Source organism: Hoplias malabaricus, chromosome Y (genome assembly GCF_029633855.1).
Source record: "Hoplias malabaricus isolate fHopMal1 chromosome Y, fHopMal1.hap1, whole genome shotgun sequence".
NCBI classification, from domain to species: domain Eukaryota; kingdom Metazoa; phylum Chordata; class Actinopteri; order Characiformes; family Erythrinidae; genus Hoplias; species Hoplias malabaricus.
This window is the reverse complement of record NC_089820.1, coordinates 27,644,900-27,664,408: the sequence shown is the minus strand read 5'-3', so window position 1 is coordinate 27,664,408 and position 19,509 is coordinate 27,644,900. Positions and strand designations below refer to the sequence as shown.

Below are 19,509 nucleotides of genomic sequence, written 5' to 3'. Positions count from 1 at the left end.
AGAGAGGATAATATATTCATACGGAAAATATCGTAGTTGTAAATGTGAGTGTGATTTAATTTTGCGAGGGAGGAAGTGAGATTTGCAGGTTGTTTTAATTCGTATCTCGACTCAGACGCAGCACAAACACCAAACCAGAGCCAAGGCCTTTGTGTCACGCCTGGCTCGCCTGAGGACTTCTCTCCGCTGATGGATTTCAACTGTGCTTCAAAATGAAGTGAGCATGTGTGTGTGTGTGTGTGTGTGTGTGTGTGTGTGTGTGTGTGCGCGCGTTTGGAACGTCTGAGCTCACAGGAAAACAGAGCAGCTCCTCCGAAGCCATTGCAACATTTTTATCTCCATAAATTTTACGAGGCCTTCTAAACCCCAGCTCTAAAAGCTTCCATCCACTCCCTGGGTCAAAACCACACACACACACACACACACACAAAAACAAACACAGAGTCAAAGCCACAACAAAGAAGCCCCTCTGTTAACGAGATGGCTGACATACTGTCTGCAGGGCCTTGATCTGTCTCACAGTTGCCTTCGGCCCCTGTCTCTTCTGTATCTTTATATTTAACTGTGTACTCGTGTATGGTGTTAGTGTTAAAGCCACTGTAGCCCAGAGTGTGTTACACCGACTTATCACAGCTAATCAGTGGCTGAGATTTACCAGTCAAAAGTTTGGACAAAATGGATCGCACTGAACTGAAGAGACCTGTTAGTTTCTGAGGTTCAAGCATAGATTTCTCCCATTGCTTTAAAACACCCTCTCTCAGATTCTTGGGGCCCCCAGAGGGCACATGGTGTACAGACCCCCGCTGTTTACCACTGCCCCGAGTGACTGGTAGACAGCGGTGGACAATAACAGAGTAAATGTAATCCGTTACTGTGGTTACGTAACTTTACTGTGAACCTTTATCTTTAATATTTTCATTTAGCTCCACAACATTTCAGATCTGTTGTTCCTTTTGGAATCTACCTGCAGTGCATTGACTAACCAAGTGTTAATAGGAGAGTAGGACATCAGAGCCATAATACTGTGAGAGGAGTCAAGACACATCCCAGTGGCAGCAGAGCAGAACCAGCTCTTCAGGAGACTCCCTCCTCGAGTCTTGGAGTCTTGGCTCCTCTCAGAGGCAGGGCCCCTTGTTGTGAAGGCGTTTTTCTCGCTCCCTTGGGGCTAGGACCTGGATTACGGTAAAGCCGCTTTGTGACTCCTCCTCTATGTTTGGAGTGGACAGACAAAATGTGGATTTCTCCGTGGGGTTGCACTCTCCCTTCACATTAAAACACCCTCTCACATTCCTGTGGCCCCCTGAGGGCATATAGAGTACGGACCCCCGCTGTGCATCACTGCCCAGAGTGATGATCCACGATGAGAAAACACATATGAAACACTTCAAATGTTTCACAGGAATAAAATAACAATGAACCTCATTGGATGTGGTGCTGAGTTTGTATTTGTTTACACTTTAAATTCTCAAACACAGGCCCCTCTTCCTCTATAGCATGTTGCTGTATTAACCCTTTAAATGTCAGACTATACAGCATTGTAATGGGACATTGCAAAAAGTGATGGCAATAAATAAAGGTATAATGCACCCTAACACCTATACTTCTTAATGTCTATTCCACCTTAAATGGTGTAGCTGTTGCATTCTGATGTTTTATGCTTCTCAGTAGAAATCCTTGTTCCACCTTAAATGGCACAGCAATTGCATTCTGGTGTCTAAGCTTTTTAACAGAACTCTCCATTCCATCTTAAATGGCACTGCAGTTACACTCTGGCACCTAAGCTTTTTAACAGAACTCTCCATTCCATCTTAAATGGCACTGCAGTTACACTCTGGCACCTAAGCTTTTTAACAGAACTCTCCATTCCACTTTAAAAGGTGTAGCAGTAACATTCTGGCACCTAAGCTTTTTAACAGAACTCTCCATTCCACCTTAAAACGTGTAGCAGTAACATTCTGGCACCTAAGCTTTTTAACAGAACTCTCCATTCCATCTTAAATGGCACTGCAGTTACACTCTGGCACCTAAGCTTTTTAACAGAACTCTCCATTCCATCTTAAATGGCACTGCAGTTACACTCTGGCACCTAAGCTTTTTAACAGAACTCTCCATTCCACCTTAAAAGGTGTAGCAGTAACATTCTGGCACCTAAGCTTTTTAACAGAACTCTCCATTCCATCTTAAATGGCACTGCAGTTACACTCTGGCACCTAAGCTTTTTAACAGAACTCTCCATTCCACCTTAAAAGGTGTAGCAGTAACATTCTGGCACCTAAGCTTTTTAACAGAACTCTCCATTCCACCTTAAATGGCACTGCAGTTACATTCTGGCACCTAAGCTTTTTAACAAAACTCTCTATTCCACCTTAAATGGTGTAACAGTAACATTCTGGCACCTAAGCTTTTTAACAAAACTCTCTATTCCACCTTAAATGGTGTAGCAGTTACATTCTGGCGCCTAAGCTTTTTAACAGAACTCTCTATTCCACCTTAAATGGTGTAGCAGTTACATTCTGGTGATTTTTGCTTCTCAATAGAAATCTCTATTCCACCTTAAATGATGCAGCAGTTAAATCCTGGTGTCTAAGCTTCTTAACAGAACACTCCATTCCTCCTTAAATGACACAACAGTTACATTCATGTACTTAAGCTTCCTAATAGAACTGTCTGTTCCACCTTAAAAACATATGGCTTTTTTGGAAGCTCTAGTTTATCAAGTGGAGAATGACAGAAACCTAGCTAGCTCTTTTAACTCAATTAGCTCAGTTAGCATTGTTAGCCAGTTAGATTAGTTAGCCAGTCAATGCATCATGGTGGGAGCCACTAGCACTGCTGTCTATGCAGAAGACTACAGTTATGTTCCCTGCTCGGGTAATCAGTGTTTATATATAGCCATGGCTCCGTAAAAAGGAAAGAAACAAAGTGTCTGATTCTAAATTCAGGAGAGCGCTAACTGCATGAAAGTAAACACAGAGTGAAGTGCTACAAAACTAAACAGCTCGAGTTACACAAGAGTTTCTGTCTGAAATCAAACAGTGAAAAAAAAAACTAATAAAGCTACACTCTGAGACCACCGCAGCCCTGAAATGAAGTGAACTGAAAATAGAAGTCAGGTCTGACTGTGCGTTGTGGAGGATTGCAGTGTTGTGATTTAAAGCTGTAAATAGGAGGAGGAGGAGAAGGTGGAGGAAGAGCATTTAAAAGCTGTGTAAGTGGGTCACTGGCGCTGGTTCTGTTGGGTTAAATCCACGCCTCTTTGATGGCTCTGTTAATTGCTGGAGTCTGGATCTTGTTTTGTTGTTGGCCGCGGATCTGGTGGCTGCTGTTGTGTCTTGTGTCTTGTGTGTGTGTGTGTGTGTGTTTTACAAGTCTTTGTGGCAGCTGTTTGTGTGGGTGTTTGTAACTGCTGTGGTGTGTTTGGAGTGGTTTGTGTGGGAGGAAGACACACCACTCCCTGTCAAGTACGCTCAAACTTTAAAGCCCTAGTCTGGTAAATTAAAAAAATAACACACTGCTCCATGTGCACTGTGTTCTATTCTTCATCTGTCAGAGCCAGTGCTCCGCCAGTTTGCTCAGTGTAAGGAATAAATCCTCACATTTGGTTTCTTAATTGAACAGTACTTTCCACATGTAGCACATGTAGCATTCTGGTGTTTCAGCTTCTTAATAGAACGCTCTGTACCACCTTAAATTGTGCAGGAGTTGCATTCTGGGGCTTCGTTTTCTTAATAGAATGAGCTGTACCACCTTAAATTGTGCAGCAGTTGCATTCTGTTCCTTAGGTTTCTTAGTAGAATGAGCTGTACCACATTAAATTGTGCAGGAGTTGCATTCTGGTCCTTCGGTTTCTTAGTAGAATGAGCTGTACCACCTTAAATTGTGCAGGAGTTGCATTCTGGTCCTTAGGTTTCTTAGTAGAATGAGCTGTACCACCTTAAATTGTGCAGGAGTTGCATTCTGGTCCTTCGGTTTCTTAGTAGAATGAGCTGTACCACCTTAAATTGTGCAGCAGTTGCATTCTGGTCCTTAGGTTTCTTAGTAGAATGAGCTGTACCACCCTAAATTGTGCAGCAGTTGCATTCTGGGGCTTAGGTTTCTTAATAGAACGCTCTGTACCACCTTAAATTGTGCAGCAGTTGCATTCTGGTTTTTAAGTTTCATAATAGAATGAGCTGTACCACCTTAAATTGTGTAGCAGTTGCATTCTGGGGCTTAGGTTTCTTAATAGAACGCTCTGTACCACCTTAAATTGTGCAGCAGTTGCATTTTGGTCCTTAGGTGTCTTAGTAGAATGAGCTGTACCACCTTAAATTGTGCAGCAGTTGCATTCTGGGGCTTAGGTTTCTTAGTAGAACGCTCTGTACCACTTTAAATTGTGCAGGAGTTGCGTTCTGGTGCTAAAGCATACTGTTCTTTCTCGTTTCTTATCCTTTAAGTCTGAACCAAAACCAGCAATGTCTGAGAGCTCTGTAAAAAGTATGCAGTGGCTGAAGCTCTAGTCTCTAGGTAGCGATGTGATGCTAAGGTCATACTGTATTGATCCTGAAGGAAATTGCAGCAGTTACCTTAAATCCCTCAGATAATTCAGCTAGTCCCATTAGCTTAGTTAGCACGTGCAGTTGTTTATTTACATAATAAAAGCCAATCAGTTAGCGCTGCATAATAAATCATCGCCTGCTTGATTTAAATCATCACTAATCTCTAACAGACCCCTCCTGACTGTTACGTCCCGTGGGTGTCACAAGTTCACAAGATTTTATGTTCTAGTTACTGAGAAATAACAGCCAAAATGTTACCAGTATGCACTGCAGCGCCCCCTACCACGGGCGCCTTGACTATGTTCAAGACCACTGACGGGTTTCTATCTGCCTTTCCTTCTCTCTCTCTCTCTCTCTCTCTCCCTCCCATTTCCTCTTTCTTCTTTCACCTCTTTCCTTCTTCCTTCCTCTTTCTCTGTATCTCCCCTCTCTCTCTCTTTCTTCTTTACTCTTCTACCTCTGTAGCTATTATTCCCTTCTCTTTAATCTTTTAGTCTTTTTCTTCCCCACTATTTATCTCAATATTCTTCTCTCTCTCTCTCTCTCTCTCTCTCTCTCTCTTTTTTGTCTTGATGTAACTACTCACTGCCCACTGCTGGGTTTGTGGTGACTGTCAGTGTGTGTGTGTTGGACAGAGGGAAGGAGAAAGGTGTAGGAGAAGAGGAGGTGGAGAAGAGATCTCCTGTTCCTGGGGATGATTAGAGACTGAGAGTCTTCAGGCACATCTGGTGTCTCTGTATCAGCTGTGGTGTCCCATTTACAGGAGGAGGAGTGTCTGAGTCATTACTTTGGGGGTGGAGCGGGTGGACGCCTCCAGACTGACCCACACCTCCGTCAAGTGTGGGAGTGTGGAGGAACATCTGGACTCCAGTGGTGGTGAATAGAACCAGACGTTTGTCTCCATGTCTACAACACACACCCAGCAGTTTATTCCCTCTCCACCTCCACCACCAGTGATCTCCACCCGGGATGAGTTTGGGTGCTGTCTGGGATCCAGAGCTAAACATTCAGATGGTTGGTGTTGGGTAGTATTCGGGGTGTTGGGGGGGGGGGGGGGGGTGTTGATGGTTGGTATTGTGGGATATTGTGTTTGTTGGTGTTGGTTGGTGTTGATGGTTAGTGTTGGGGGTTGGTGATGCTTGGTATATGGGGAGTGTTGGTTGGTGTTGGGGGTGGTGATTGGTGTTGATAGTTGGTCTTGGGGTGGTGATGGTTGGTGTTGAGGGTGTTGATGGTTTGTGCTGGGGGTGTTGATGTTTGGTGTTGAGGGAGTTGGTTGGTGCTGGGGGTGTGGATGGGTAGTGTTGTGGGGTGTTGGGTGGTGTTGAGGAATGTTTAGGGGTGTTGGTTGGTGTTGGGGTGTTGATGGTAGGTGTTGAGGGGTGTTGGGTGGTGGTGGTTGGTGTTGATGGTAGGTATTGAGGGGTGTTGGGTGGTGGTGGTTGGTGTTGGGTTGTTGATGGTAGGTGTTGAGGGTGTTGATGGTTTCTGCTGGGGGTGTTGGGGGAGTTGGTTGGTGCTGGGAGTGTGGATGGTTAGTGTTGAGGGGTGTTGATGTTGGTGTTGTGGGGTGTTGGGTGGTGTTGAGGAATGTTTGGGGGTATTGGTTGGTGTTGAGGGTGTTGATGGTTAGTGTTGGAGGTGGTGATGGTTGGTGTTGAGGGTGTTGATGGTTGGTCTTGGGGGTGGTGATGGTTGGTGTTGAGGGTGTTGATGGTTGGTCTTGGGGGTGGTGATGGTTGGTGTTGAGGGTGTTGATGGTTGGTCTTGGGGGTGGTGATGGTTGGTGTTGAGGGTGTTGATGGTTGGTCTTGGGGGTGGTGATGGTTGGTGTTGAGGGTGTTGATGGTTGGTCTTGGGGGTGGTGATGGTTGGTGTCGGGGGGTGGTGCAGCACCTCAGAGGAGAGAAAGGCCACGGTCTGCACACACACACACACACACACACACACACACACAGACTCCCCCTTCCCCCCAAACACACACACACACACACACAGACTCCCCCTTCCCCCCAAACACACACACACACACACACACACACAGACCCCCCCCTTCCACCGAACACACACCTTTCACCTGCTCTCATCAGCAGCACCTGGTCTGTAATGACGGGTCTGTAGTGTCCTGCTGAGGGCAGCAGTCTCTCTGACAGAGATTTATTTCTCTCTCTCTCTCTCTCTCTCTCTCTCTCTCTCTCTCTCTCACATGCATATACACACACACACTTCTCTCAGAGAGTGACATAGAGAGATCCAACCAGACTTTGAGAAACAGAGAGAAAGAGATTAGACATACACACACTCAGATGCATAATAAAGAAGGTTATTTTGGCCTGTTGTGAAAACAGTTGTCAGACAGTCACTCCACACTCACTCCGGTAAACACATCTGGACACAGTGTCTTTACCGTCTTTCTCCCTCTCTCTCTCTCTCTCTCTCTCTCACACACACACACACATATACATATATATATATATATATATATATATATATATATATATATATATATTTACAGAGTATAAACTCTAAAGGTGAGGGGTCATTCTCTCTCTATATATAATCTGTGTAAATGTACACTTTCTCTTCATCTCTCCTTTTCCCCTCTCAGTCTTCACTCTCTCTCCATACTGTATTAGATTTTTTTACTCTCTACTGTCTTTCTTCTCTCTCTCTCATTCCTCTTTACTCTTTTCTCTCATTTCTCTCTTTTCCTCTGCTAGGTTTCTCTCTCTCCCTCTCTCTCTTTCACACACACTTCACAAAGCATTTCTACTAGAACAGGGCAGGTGCCATGTCATTGGTCGCAGTGCTGCCATGGCGATGATTTGGCAGCGTCTGATTGGAGGAGTGATGAGCTGTTGACCTTGGCCTTATGGTAACATTTGGAGAAGTGGGGCTACGCTAATACAGGACACATGAGCTTAGTTCTGAGAGAGAGAGAGAAAGAAAGAGCGGAAAAAGAAATGCTGTGAAAGAAAGAAAGGAGAAATAAAAAAGCAAGGGGTTGAAAACTGAAGAGATTTTAAAGGCCTTTCCCAATCCAGAAACACAATGAATGGCATTGTTATTAGTGGAAACTCTTTAGTTTTCTCCACACTCCACCATTTTCCACCCAACACCATCTTAACTCCACTCAACACCACCTTAACCCCATCCAACACCACCTTAACTCCACTCAGCACCACCTTAAATCCTCCCAACACCATCTTAACTCCACCCGAAACCACCTTAACCCCTCCCAACACCACGTTAACTCCACCCAACACCATCTTAACTCCACCCAACATGACATTAACTCCTCCCAACACCAACTTACCTCCACACTCAACACCACCTTAACCCCTCCCAACACCACATTAACTCCACCCAACACCATATTAACTCCACCAAACATCACATTAACTCCTCCCAACACCAACTTACCTCCACTCAACACCACCTTAACCCCTCCCAACACCACTTTAACTTCACCCAAAACCATCTTAACTCCACTCAACACCACCTTAACCCCTCCCAACACCACGTTAACTCCACCCAAAACCATCTTAACTCCACCCAGCATCACATTAACTCCTCCCAACACCAGCTTACCTCCACACTCAACACCACCTTAACCCCTCCCAATACCACCTTAACTCCACCCAACATCACATTAACTCCTCCCAACACCAACTTACCTCCACACTCAACACCACCTTAACTCCTCCCAACACCAACTTACGTCCACTCAACACCACCTTAACTCCACCCAACAGCACCATTCCCCACCCAACACCAACTTATCTTCTCCCAATATCACATAACTCCATTCAGCACCATCTTAACTCCACCCAACCCCAACTTAACTCCTCCCAACACCACCTTAACTCAACCAAGCACCAACATTCTCCATCAAACACCACCTTTACTCCAACTTACTCTCCACCAAACAACATTGTTCTTCAGCAAACAACACTGTTTTCTGACAAACACCACCATTCTCCACCCAAGACCACCTTAATTCCACCCAACACCAGTGTTCTCCAGCCATCAACACCATTCTACATGAGGGGGCGGTTTTGGCAAAACTGAAATCTTTGACAGGACTATGATTGACCATGTGACCCACGTCACACCTCCTCTTTAATATTGTGTAGGACCCTCTCATGAAGGCGTCCTGTGGTCAACAAGAAGTCAGCAGCAGTTCCTTTAAGTCCTGTACGCTGTGATGTGGATGTGGGGCCTCCATGGGTTTGAGTGATTTCTCCACCCTACAAGAACTGACTTCTGGAGACTGACCAAAACATTAAGACCACCACAGTGTGGCCCGTAGATCCTTACACTGACCATTTCTCCTGCTTCAATATCAACTTCAAGAACTGAGCCCTGCATTGGTTTTAATCTTGTGGCTGATCTGTGTATATCAGTGTGAAATGAACAGTTGGTTGAACTGAAATAACGAGGATCCTCTCTTTTTCTTTCGCCTCTCCTCTGTCTCCTTCTTTCTTTACTTGTCTGTCTCCTCATTTCTATTCTCTTGTTTCCTCCTCTGTCTCCTCCCTGTCCTCCTCTGTGTGCAGGATCTGGGAGCAGTAATCAGGTGGCTCAGGAGGCCGTGAGAAAACAGGCCACTTTCCGTAAACCAATGTTGGTCAAAGCCCCTGATCATCTCTCCAGTAAGAATCCATCACCTTCACCACATGATTGTTTACATCTGCACTATTCTCCACTAAACACCAACACCATTCTCCACTAAACACCAGCATCATCCTCCACTAAACACCAGCATCATCCTCCACTAAACACCAGTACTATTCTCCACCAAACACCAACACTATTCTCCACCAAACACCAACACTATTCTCCACCAAACACCAACACTATTCTCCACCAAACACCAACACTATTCTCCACCGAACACCAACACTATTCTCCACCGAACACCAACACTATTCTCCACCGAACACCAACACTATTCTCCACCGAACACCAACACTATTCTCCACCGAACACCAACACTATTCTCCACCGAACACCAACACTATTCTCCACCAAACACCAGCACTATTCTCCACTGAACACCAGCACTATTCTCCACCCAACACCAGCACTATTCTCCACCCAACACCAGCACTATTCTCCACCCAACACCAGCACTATTCTCCACCCAACACCAGCACTATTCTCCACCCAACACCAGCACTATTCTCCACCCAACACCAGCACTATTCTCCACTGAACACCAGCACTATTCTCCCCTGAACACCAGCACTATTCTCCCCTGAACACCAGCACTATTCTCCACCCAACACCAGCACTATTCTCCACCCAACACCAACACTATTCTCCACTGAACACCAGCACTATTCTTCAACGAACACCAGCACTATTCTCCACCGAACACCACCTGGAATGAATGAGTTTAAACTGATCAATACGACCCACATTACAATCAGAACAACATCCTTCACAAAGAGTTATTGATTAAACTGATTTGGAAAAGAACTGATTTATTATCTGGATCCTGTCATCGTGTTCTGAGTCTGTCTCTCTCTCTTTTTCTCTCCCACTCTTTCTCTCTCTCTCTGTCTTTCTCTCCCACTCTTTCTCTCTCTCTCTCTCTCTCTTTTAGGTTGTCTGAACTGCAGTCATATCTCGGCCCTCACTGATCGCCTCAGTTCTCTGGAGGCAAAGGTAATGTGTGTATTGTTTGTTTGTGTGTTATCACTATTTCTGCCTTTCACACACACACACACACACACACACACACACACACACACACACATCAGCAGTCCCAAAACACTCCCTTCAGCACAGCATTCTTGATCAGTTTTCTTCCCTGTGCTTGTTTTCATGTTGTTTCCAGTGGTCATTAGAAAAAGCACAGGTCCAGTTTTCAGTGCACAGTGACATACAGCACTTTTCCACTGCATGGTCCCTCCTCTACCCTACTGGACTCTACCGGGTTCTTGTTTAGTGGCTGTTCTCTCGTGGTTCAGAGCGAGTCGAGTAGGGACTAAACCGTGGCGTGTAAACCTTGCAGAGCGCGGATTGTCCAGAGAGAGTCGTCACTCTACGCCACGCAACGCAGACGACCAGCACCAACTCTCCATCTGTAAAATCTCCAGCTGCAGCAGAGATCACGTTTGTTTTTATCCGACTCACGATGGCAGCTCGTAAAATGACGCTGTGGTCTTTTGAAGAGGTTCAAACGTTCCTTGGATCGGTGGCCGACGAAAGAATCCAGCGAGAGCTGGACGCTGCAACAAGGAAGGAACAAACTCTACTGATCTGTCTGAACTGATGACGGAGCTGTGTTCAGTCCCAAACAACAACAACACGCCAATACACCATGAGTAAACACCGCTTAACGTTACCGCCGCCGTTGTTGTGGTTTCCAAAGACCACTGTTCCCCTTAGAGACGGGGTTAGAGACGACACCCGATACATTACAAGTGGTGGGAGAGAGTGGTATTTATTGCAGAAAATGAACCTGGTACAAATCGAGTAAAGTCGAGCAAAGTAGATTCAATTCATGGAAAAGTGGCAACAGTGCTCAGTGTCTCCAGGTTCTCTCCTTCTGTATTAACCTCATGCATTTCTATAAATCTCCTTGACCCCCAGGTCCAGCTCCTCTCAGTAGCTGCCTCTCAGACACCCTCTCAGTCTAAAGGTGGAGGTGACCCTGATTCCTCCGCCCTCATGGGGGCACCACCTGCTCGAGGAGCTCCAGGCGCGCAAGGCCCTACAGGTATCAACCTACTCTTTCTCTGTCACAGATTAAAGGTAAAGTGTAACTGAGGTAAAGTGTCATTGCCAGACCACCAAGTAGGCTGTCACCTCAGCCACTGAGGATAAACCTTGTGTCCTTTTTGAGGCAGGGCACATTAAATGTTGCATGAGACATAGAGGTCATATTTTATGCCATTGTTGGAAGAACAGGATGTTTCCTACAAGTCTAAATCTCTCTCAGCCACTTCTAATGAAGAGTCTGTGTATTTTCGACTGCCTGTCACTGGAATATTGGTGACACTTTTGCAACAAAGGATTTGCAGCTGATGGAGGTCCACAAAACTATCCGTAACTTTTTTTGCGTTTATTTTTCATAGAGAAATTTCATTTAGACCAGAAATGCCTTATATGACCACTTCAGTCATCTATTTTCCCACAACAGATCACTGCTAAGATGCTGCAAAATGTCCCTCTGGGTTCTTCTGTAGCATTTGGTCCCAGCTTTAGACGTCCTTTAGACAGCTCCTCCAAAGTTTTCTGGTGGTGATTTGAAGGATGTGAGTGTATTTGGGTGAAAATGCTGCATATACTTTCTAGGTCACAGAGATAAATCAGACGGGGGACGAGGGCTTTGCTGAAAAGTGAGCCATGCTTGCTGTTCTTTTTTTTTTTTTTTTGCTGAGTGCGGTGACAAAATAACAATCTCCACAGACAAAAAAAGCCCACCCACACATACACATACACACACACACACACACACACATACAAAAAAAGCAGCTTCAATTTCTACTAATCTGCCTCCAAAGCCCCCATCATCTGTGTGTAAAGATAAACAGACCTGGGGGTGTGTTTCCCTGCAAATCACAATGGGCACCAGCAATGGGATTAGCTCCGCAAAGCTATTGGCTAATGAAGGGAAGAATGTAATTGGCTGTAAAAGGATGCAGTGATGAAAATTCCAACTGAAAACATAGCAAAAACATCACTCCCAGCCAAGTACAGGCTTGAGTCCAGACCAGGGGGGAGGGGAGAAAGAGAGAGTGAGAGAGACACTGACAGACCATAAATACTATCTATTCAAACAACCTGCTGAAGACAAAGCAAAGTTAAACACTGTAGAAAACTTCAGCCCATAAACTAAGGCTGCATCTCAAACTCCCCCCTGTTCACTACACAGTGGCATAGTTTTTCTTCTTTGGAATTGGGCCACATGCTCATTTTGTTCAATAACATAGTGGAGAACATCCAGAATTCTCCCACTCCTCATTTCTCCTCCAAACACCACCAACAACCTCCAAACACCAGCATTCCCAGCCAAGCACCCTGTTCTTCACTAAACATTTTAATTATCTACCAAACAACACCACCATTTTCCTTCAAGCATTACCAACATTCTTCACAAAATACCACTGTCCTCCAACAAACACTACCATCCTCCATCAAACACCACCACCGTCCTCTAAAAAATACCACCGCCCTCCACCAAACACCACTGTCATCCTCCACCAAACACCACTGTCATCCTTCACCAAACACCACCATCATCCTCCACCAAACACCACCATCCTTCACCAAACACCACTGCAGTCCTTAACCAAACACCACCACCATCCTCCACCAATCACCACCATCCTCCACGAAACACAATCATTCTCCAACAAACACCACTGCCACCCCCCCACCAAATCCCACCATCGTCCTCCACCAAACACCACAGTCCACCAACAAACACCACAATCCTCCACCAAACACCACTGCCATGCTCCACCAAACACCACCATCATCCTTCACCAAACCCCACCACCGTCCTCCACCAAACACCACTGTTCTCCAACAAACACCATAATCCTCCACCAAACACCACCGCCATGCTCCACCAAACACCACCACCATCCTCCAACAAACACCATCACCCTTCACCAAACATCACCACAGTCCTTAACCAAACACCACCACCATCCTCCACCAATCACCAACATCCTCCACAAAACACCATCATTCCCCAACAAACACCACAGCCATCTTCCAGCAAACACCACCATCATCCACCAAACACCACCACCATCCCCCACCAAACCCCACCACAGTCTTCCACCAAACACCACTGTCCTCCAACAAACACCACCGCCATGCTCCACCAAACACCACCATCACCCTTCACCAAACCCCACCACCATCCTCCACCAAACACCACCGTCCTCCACCAAACACCATAATCCTCCACCAAAAAGCACTGCCATGCTCCACCAAACATCACCATAATCCTTCACCAAACACCACCATCATCCTTCACCAAACATCACCGCAGTCCTTAACCAAACACCACCACCATCCTCCACAAAACACCATCACCCCAACAAACACCACCACCATCCTCCACAAAACACCATCACCCCCAACAAACACCACAGCCATCCTCCAGCAAACACCACCACTATCCCTCACCAAACACCACTGTCCCCCAACAAACACCATAATCCTCCACCAAACACCACTGCCATGCTCCACCAAACACCACCATCATTCTCCACCAAACACCATCATCTTTCACCAAACACCACCACTGTCCTCCACCAATTACCACCATCCTCCATGAAACACCATCATTCCTCGACAAACACCACAGCCATCCTCCAACAAACACCACCATCATCCACCAAACACCACCGCCATCCCCCACCAAACCCCACCACCGTCCTCCACCAAACACCACTGTCCTCCATCAAACACCAGCATATTCCACCAAATACCACTGCCTTCCACCAAAACACAGCTGTCCTCCACCAAACACCACTGTACTCCACCAAATACCATGAACGCTATCCTCCAAACCCCAGCATCCTCCACCAAACACTAGCATTCTCCATCAAACACCACTTTCCTCCAACAAACACTACCATCCTTCTCCAAACACCAATGTCCTTCACTAAAACACCAGAATCCTCTGCTTGAGTTTCTCTTTATTCACATAAAAATGTTTAGCTTTTTGAAGCCTCTGTTTTTGCTAAAGTAGCACTGTCTTCCTCCCTCAAGCCACATCTGAAATACCCTTGAACAGGGCAAACTTCAACTGCTCCCTGAGGGAGTCTGTGCTCACTGTCCCTAGTGCACTTAGTGTGTGTGTGTCGGGGAGAGGAGGGGAAGGGGAGCAGGGGGGTGGTGTTTTACACATTTCATTGAATGTTGTACAACGACAAATAAATGTATGTTTCCATGTTTGCGAACACCACCACCGTTTTCCCCTCGGGTTTCTGTTCATTCACAAGCAAATGTTTTGCATTTTGCTGAAGTTGTCTGTGGAGAGGAATGTGGTTATATTGTGCATGTTTGCAGCTGTGGTCTAATGGTTAGAGAAGTGAGCCTGGAACTGGAAATGTTCTCGTTCGAAGCCCACAACTGGCAGGAAAATTGGGGCGTGAAGGAACAACACTGTCTCATCCACGGCTGCAGTGCCCTTGAGCAAAGCACCTAACATTCAACTGCCCACAATTCCAGTGATGTGTGTGTGTTTACTGTCACTAAGGCACTGTGTGTGTTTCACCAAACAACGATATCCTCCATCAAGCACCACCACTCCCCACCGATCAGTATATTACTCAGCAACAGCCACCATTTCAGAACAACCTCCGCTATTCTCCACCAAACATCACTGTCTTCCTTAAAATAACACCCGGAGAAAGAAAAATCAAAAAGGAGATCTTCTTAAAGTCTCTGTAGTTTTCCAGAGACAACAATGAGATCAGATGAAACAACTAAGGAGATTTTAGCTTGTCTCCTGTTGCTCACATGTGTCTCCTGAGACCTCAGAGATATTGTCTCCTCTGGAGTTTTAGTGGAAATCTCAGTAAAGTCACAGACTCAGATTTGACAGATGAACTAAGCCCTACTCTTTTATTATGTCCTTTATCTCTTTGTCAGATTTTTTCCCTAAAGGATTCCTACATGTTTCCTCTGGGCACCACCATTTTTCATCAAACACCACCAAAATCCCCTATCAAATTCCACCATTTTACACCAAAAACATAGTGCCCAACAAAGGCCACGTATTTTCCATCAATTTCCATTGTTCATAACTGTAGAAAAACTGCAGAATCTAAAACAAGGCTAGGCCTGAAACTGCGCCCTGTTCACTGCAGCGTGGGCTACTTTGCAACTTTGGAAATGTGCCACTTGGCCGTTTTGTCTGAAACACAGTGGAACACATCCATTTCACTCCCACAATCCCAAAACACACTGCCGACGATTGTGTACACACCATGAAAAAACCCATGCAAAATTCAGCTGAAATTAGCAAAGGGCTGTAGGTGTTTTTAGGTAGCGACCCTGGTGTTAGGAGGATGAACAAATTGTTTGCGGTGCACTTAAGCGCCCACAGTATTTCAGTAAAGGACAGTCATTCCTGTGGCTCCAAAATATACAGTAAAAATGTCCTTTTCAGGAGTGCTGCTGGAGGGTGATTCAGACTCGTGTGCAACATCCTGTGTCACAAACAATGTGACGTTTGCTATGTTTCATGCAACATTTCAAATGCCCTACCTCATAAAGGACAAGGGGTTGAGTCTGAAAAGAGATTTAAATTTACAGAGAGAAAGTAAACCTTTATCTGAAATTTGGTTTCAATTTGGTTTGAAGATGTTTATTTGTGAAACATGAGCAGTCACATTTTATTAGGGTTATTGAACACAGTTATCGAACACTGTGGTGCTCAAACACCACTGAAAAAAAAAAACTAACTCACTTCAAGGAATGAAAGAGCAATTCCTTTGGGAATCTTGTACAGTATTCCCAATACTAGCTTCCAGATACGGCTTCGGTTCTCACAGTGAAACAACTCCTTTGTGTTCAATCTTTTAATATGGAGCAGTGTGTGTGAGTAAGAAGCGGCTGTATCTTTGACGGTGGAGCGGTGTGTGTGAGTAAGAAGCGGCTGTATCTTTGACGGTGGAGCGGTGTGTGTGAGTAAGAAATGGCTGTATCTTTTAATGTGGAGCGGTGTGTGTGAGTAAGAAGCGACTGTATCTTTGACGGTGGAGCGGTGTGTGTGAGTAAGAAGCGGCTGTATCTTTGACGGTGGAGCGGTGTGTGTGAGTAAGAAGCGACTGTATCTTTTAAGGTGGAGCGGTGTGTGTGAGTAAGAAGCGGCTGTATCTTTGACGGTGGAGCGGTGTGTGTGAGTAAGAAGCGGCTGTATCTTTGACGGTGGAGCGGTGTGTGTGAGTAAGAAGCGGCTGTATCTTTGACGGTGGAGCGGTGTGTGTGAGTAAGAAGCGACTGTATCTTTTAAGGTGGAGCGGTGTGTGTGAGTAAGAAGCGACTGTATCTTTGACGGTGGAGCGGTGTGTGTGAGTAAGAAGCGACTGTATCTTTGACGGTGGAGCGGTGTGTGTGAGTAAGAAGTGACTGTATCTTTTAAGGTGGAGCGGTGTGTGTGAGTAAGAAGCGACTGTATCTTTGACGGTGGAGCGGTGTGTGTGAGTAAGAAGCGACTGTATCTTTGACGGTGGAGCGGTGTGTGTGAGTAAGAAGCGGCTGTATCTTTGACGGTGGAGCGGTGTGTGTGAGTAAGAAGCGACTGTATCTTTGACGGTGGAGCGGTGTGTGTGAGTAAGAAGCGGCTGTATCTTTGACGGTGGAGCGGTGTGTGTGAGTAAGAAGCGACTGTATCTTTGACGGTGGAGCGGTGTGTGTGAGTAAGAAGCGATTTACAGAGCCAGGGCTGTGTACAAACACCTGAGTTCTTTTTCTATGAAAGCAGATTGGATTTTTTTCTTTTAAAAAATAGCTTTTTATAAAATTCTGGGGATGTTTCTTCGCCATGTGCTGTTCTCAGCTCTGTTTGTTCTGGAAAAAGTTCCAGTGTTTGTACACAGTCCTAGCTTGGAAAATGGGAAACAAACTAAGTGTCTCAGTCCAAACTGGTTCAGGCTTTTTCTTCGTGCATCACTGTCTGAGCCACTAGGAAAAAACAGAGGTGTTTGGACGTTAGAGAGATGTCCAACTGGTGAAAAGCATGAGAAAAGTGATGAGGATGTTGCTCCATAGGTGGGTAACACAGAGTTCTTTTTGCTGACTCTTATTTTGTGAAACTGACTCTTACTCAAACACCGGGAGTCGAGGGAATGCTTTTCAAGGGAGTCGAGGGAATGCAAGAGCGGGAAGGGGAAGGGGTGTTGAGGTTATGGGTGGTCTTTCTCTGTGTGTGTGTGTGTGTGTGTGTGTGTCAGCATCTCCCTGTCCACTGGACCATTACTGATGACCTCATTAGATTTAGATGGACACCACTGAGCAGCAGAGAAACTGCCCACTGCTCAGAGCCAGAGTTGAAGGGAGAAATCCCACTGGCATCAGTGAGATGTCACTCTCTCTTTGGAGCCTGGACTGAACAACAAGTACACTACAGAAGTAGATAAGTACACTAGATCAGTACACTATTTAACCCCTTCACCTGATAGACTCACTCAGAGCTGTATGCTGTATTCTAATATTCAACCGGAGCACCTGGAGGAAACCCACGTAGACACAGGGAGAACACACCACACTCCTCACAGACAGTCACCTGGAGGAAACCCACACAGACACAGGGAGAACACACCACACTCCTCACAGACAGTCACCTGGAGGAAACCCACGCAGACACAGGGAGAACACACCACACTCCTCACAGACAGTCACCCGGAGGAAACCCACACAGACACAGGGAGAACACACCACACTCCTCACAGACAGTCACCCGGAGGAAACCCACGCAGACACAGAGAGAACACACCACACTCCTCACAGACAGTCACCCGAGGAAACCCACGCAGACAAAGGGAGAACACACCACACTCCTCACAGTCACCCGGAGGAAACCCACGCAGACACAGAGAGAACACACCACACTCCTCACAGACAGTCACCCGGAGGAAACCCACGCAGACACAGAGAGAACACACCACACTCCTCACAGACAGTCACCCGGAGGAAACCCACGCAGACACAGGGAGAACACACCACACTCCTCACAGACAGTCACCCGGAGGAAACCCATGCAGACACAGGGAGAACACACCACACTCCTCACAGACAGTCACCCGGAGGAAACCCACGCAGACACAGGGAGAACACACCACACTCCTCACAGACAGTCACCCGGAGGAAACCCATGCAGACACAGGGAGAACACACCACACTCCTCACAGACAGTCACCCGGAGGAAACCCGTGCCGCCCCTGTATTCTAATGTAGTTGATCTTATTTATAAAACCATATTGATGTAGCCTCATTGCTGTATTAACTGATGTAGCATTGCACATATAGACACTATTTGACCATCTTCTATATTAATGCACTTCTTGCACAGTTTATCATTGCACTAGTCTTACCCTTACATCTGTATGGTTCTTTATATTTTTATATTATTCTTGTGTTACGTTTTTGGTATTATACAAATGCTTTGGTCTGTGTTGCATTTATTTATCTGTGCTACTGAGAACTACCCTTTATACATGTGTTGGTTGAGTGCTTTATGATCTCCTGTATATTGTATAACCGTATATTATTGTAGTCACAGGTTATAAATTACATAAAGCTCACTTGGAACTGGTGGCACAGAGCATGCATTAACGGTGCCAGTGGGGCTTGTTATGGCCTTAGTCACCAGGTTGTGTGTGTTTTCACTGCTCCTAGTGTGTGTAAAGAATTTCTCAGTAGTGTGTTTGTGTGGTCACTACCACAAAGGGGTTTAATGCAGAGAAGCTATTTCCCTAAGGGGATTAATAGAGGAGGCTCTTCTTCCTAAACCTATGTTAACTTGTAAATGAGACTCAGTCCTCCTCCATTTTATTGCTCTGTGGACAAAGGATCTCCTGAGTCTGTCTGTTGAGCAGCAACCTGAAACTGAACTGAACAGACGGTGTCTGTCTGTCTGTCCATTCTCACTGTCCTTTCTCTGTGTGTCTCTCATAGGTCCCCAGGGCGAGAAAGGCAATGACGGCTTACCCGGAAAAGATGGTGAGTATATGTTGTAGAAGTGTCATAAACCCAGACAAAAGACCCATTCACATGGATCCAGATACTTTTAAAAACAGAGATTGACCAAATCCTTGTCCAGAGGAATATGAATACAGCTGCATTATCACACTTCTCCTGTAGGGGGCCATAGTATGAAGAGAGTAAAAAGATACATTAAAACACCACAAAGCATGAGTGATTTATGAGGTTATTCCAAATCACTTCATACTCCATTTGTAGTTTATACATTTGTACTACAGCATCATTT

At 45.7% G+C, this 19,509-nt stretch overlaps 1 protein-coding gene across 1 annotated transcript in view; it reads left to right on the top strand.

The window, feature by feature from the left end:
• Positions 1-19,279, top strand: part of LOC136677736 (EMI domain-containing protein 1-like) — a 63,105-nt gene extending 43,826 nt beyond the window's left edge. The window contains exons 4-7 of the mRNA XM_066655334.1: positions 9,098-9,193; positions 10,150-10,211; positions 11,142-11,268; positions 19,197-19,279. Coding sequence (XP_066511431.1) covers positions 9,098-9,193; positions 10,150-10,211; positions 11,142-11,268; positions 19,197-19,258 — 347 coding nt within the window. The 3' untranslated portion in view covers positions 19,259-19,279. The remainder of the gene's footprint in view (positions 1-9,097; positions 9,194-10,149; positions 10,212-11,141; positions 11,269-19,196) is intronic.
• The last annotated feature ends 230 nt before the right edge of the window (positions 19,280-19,509 follow it).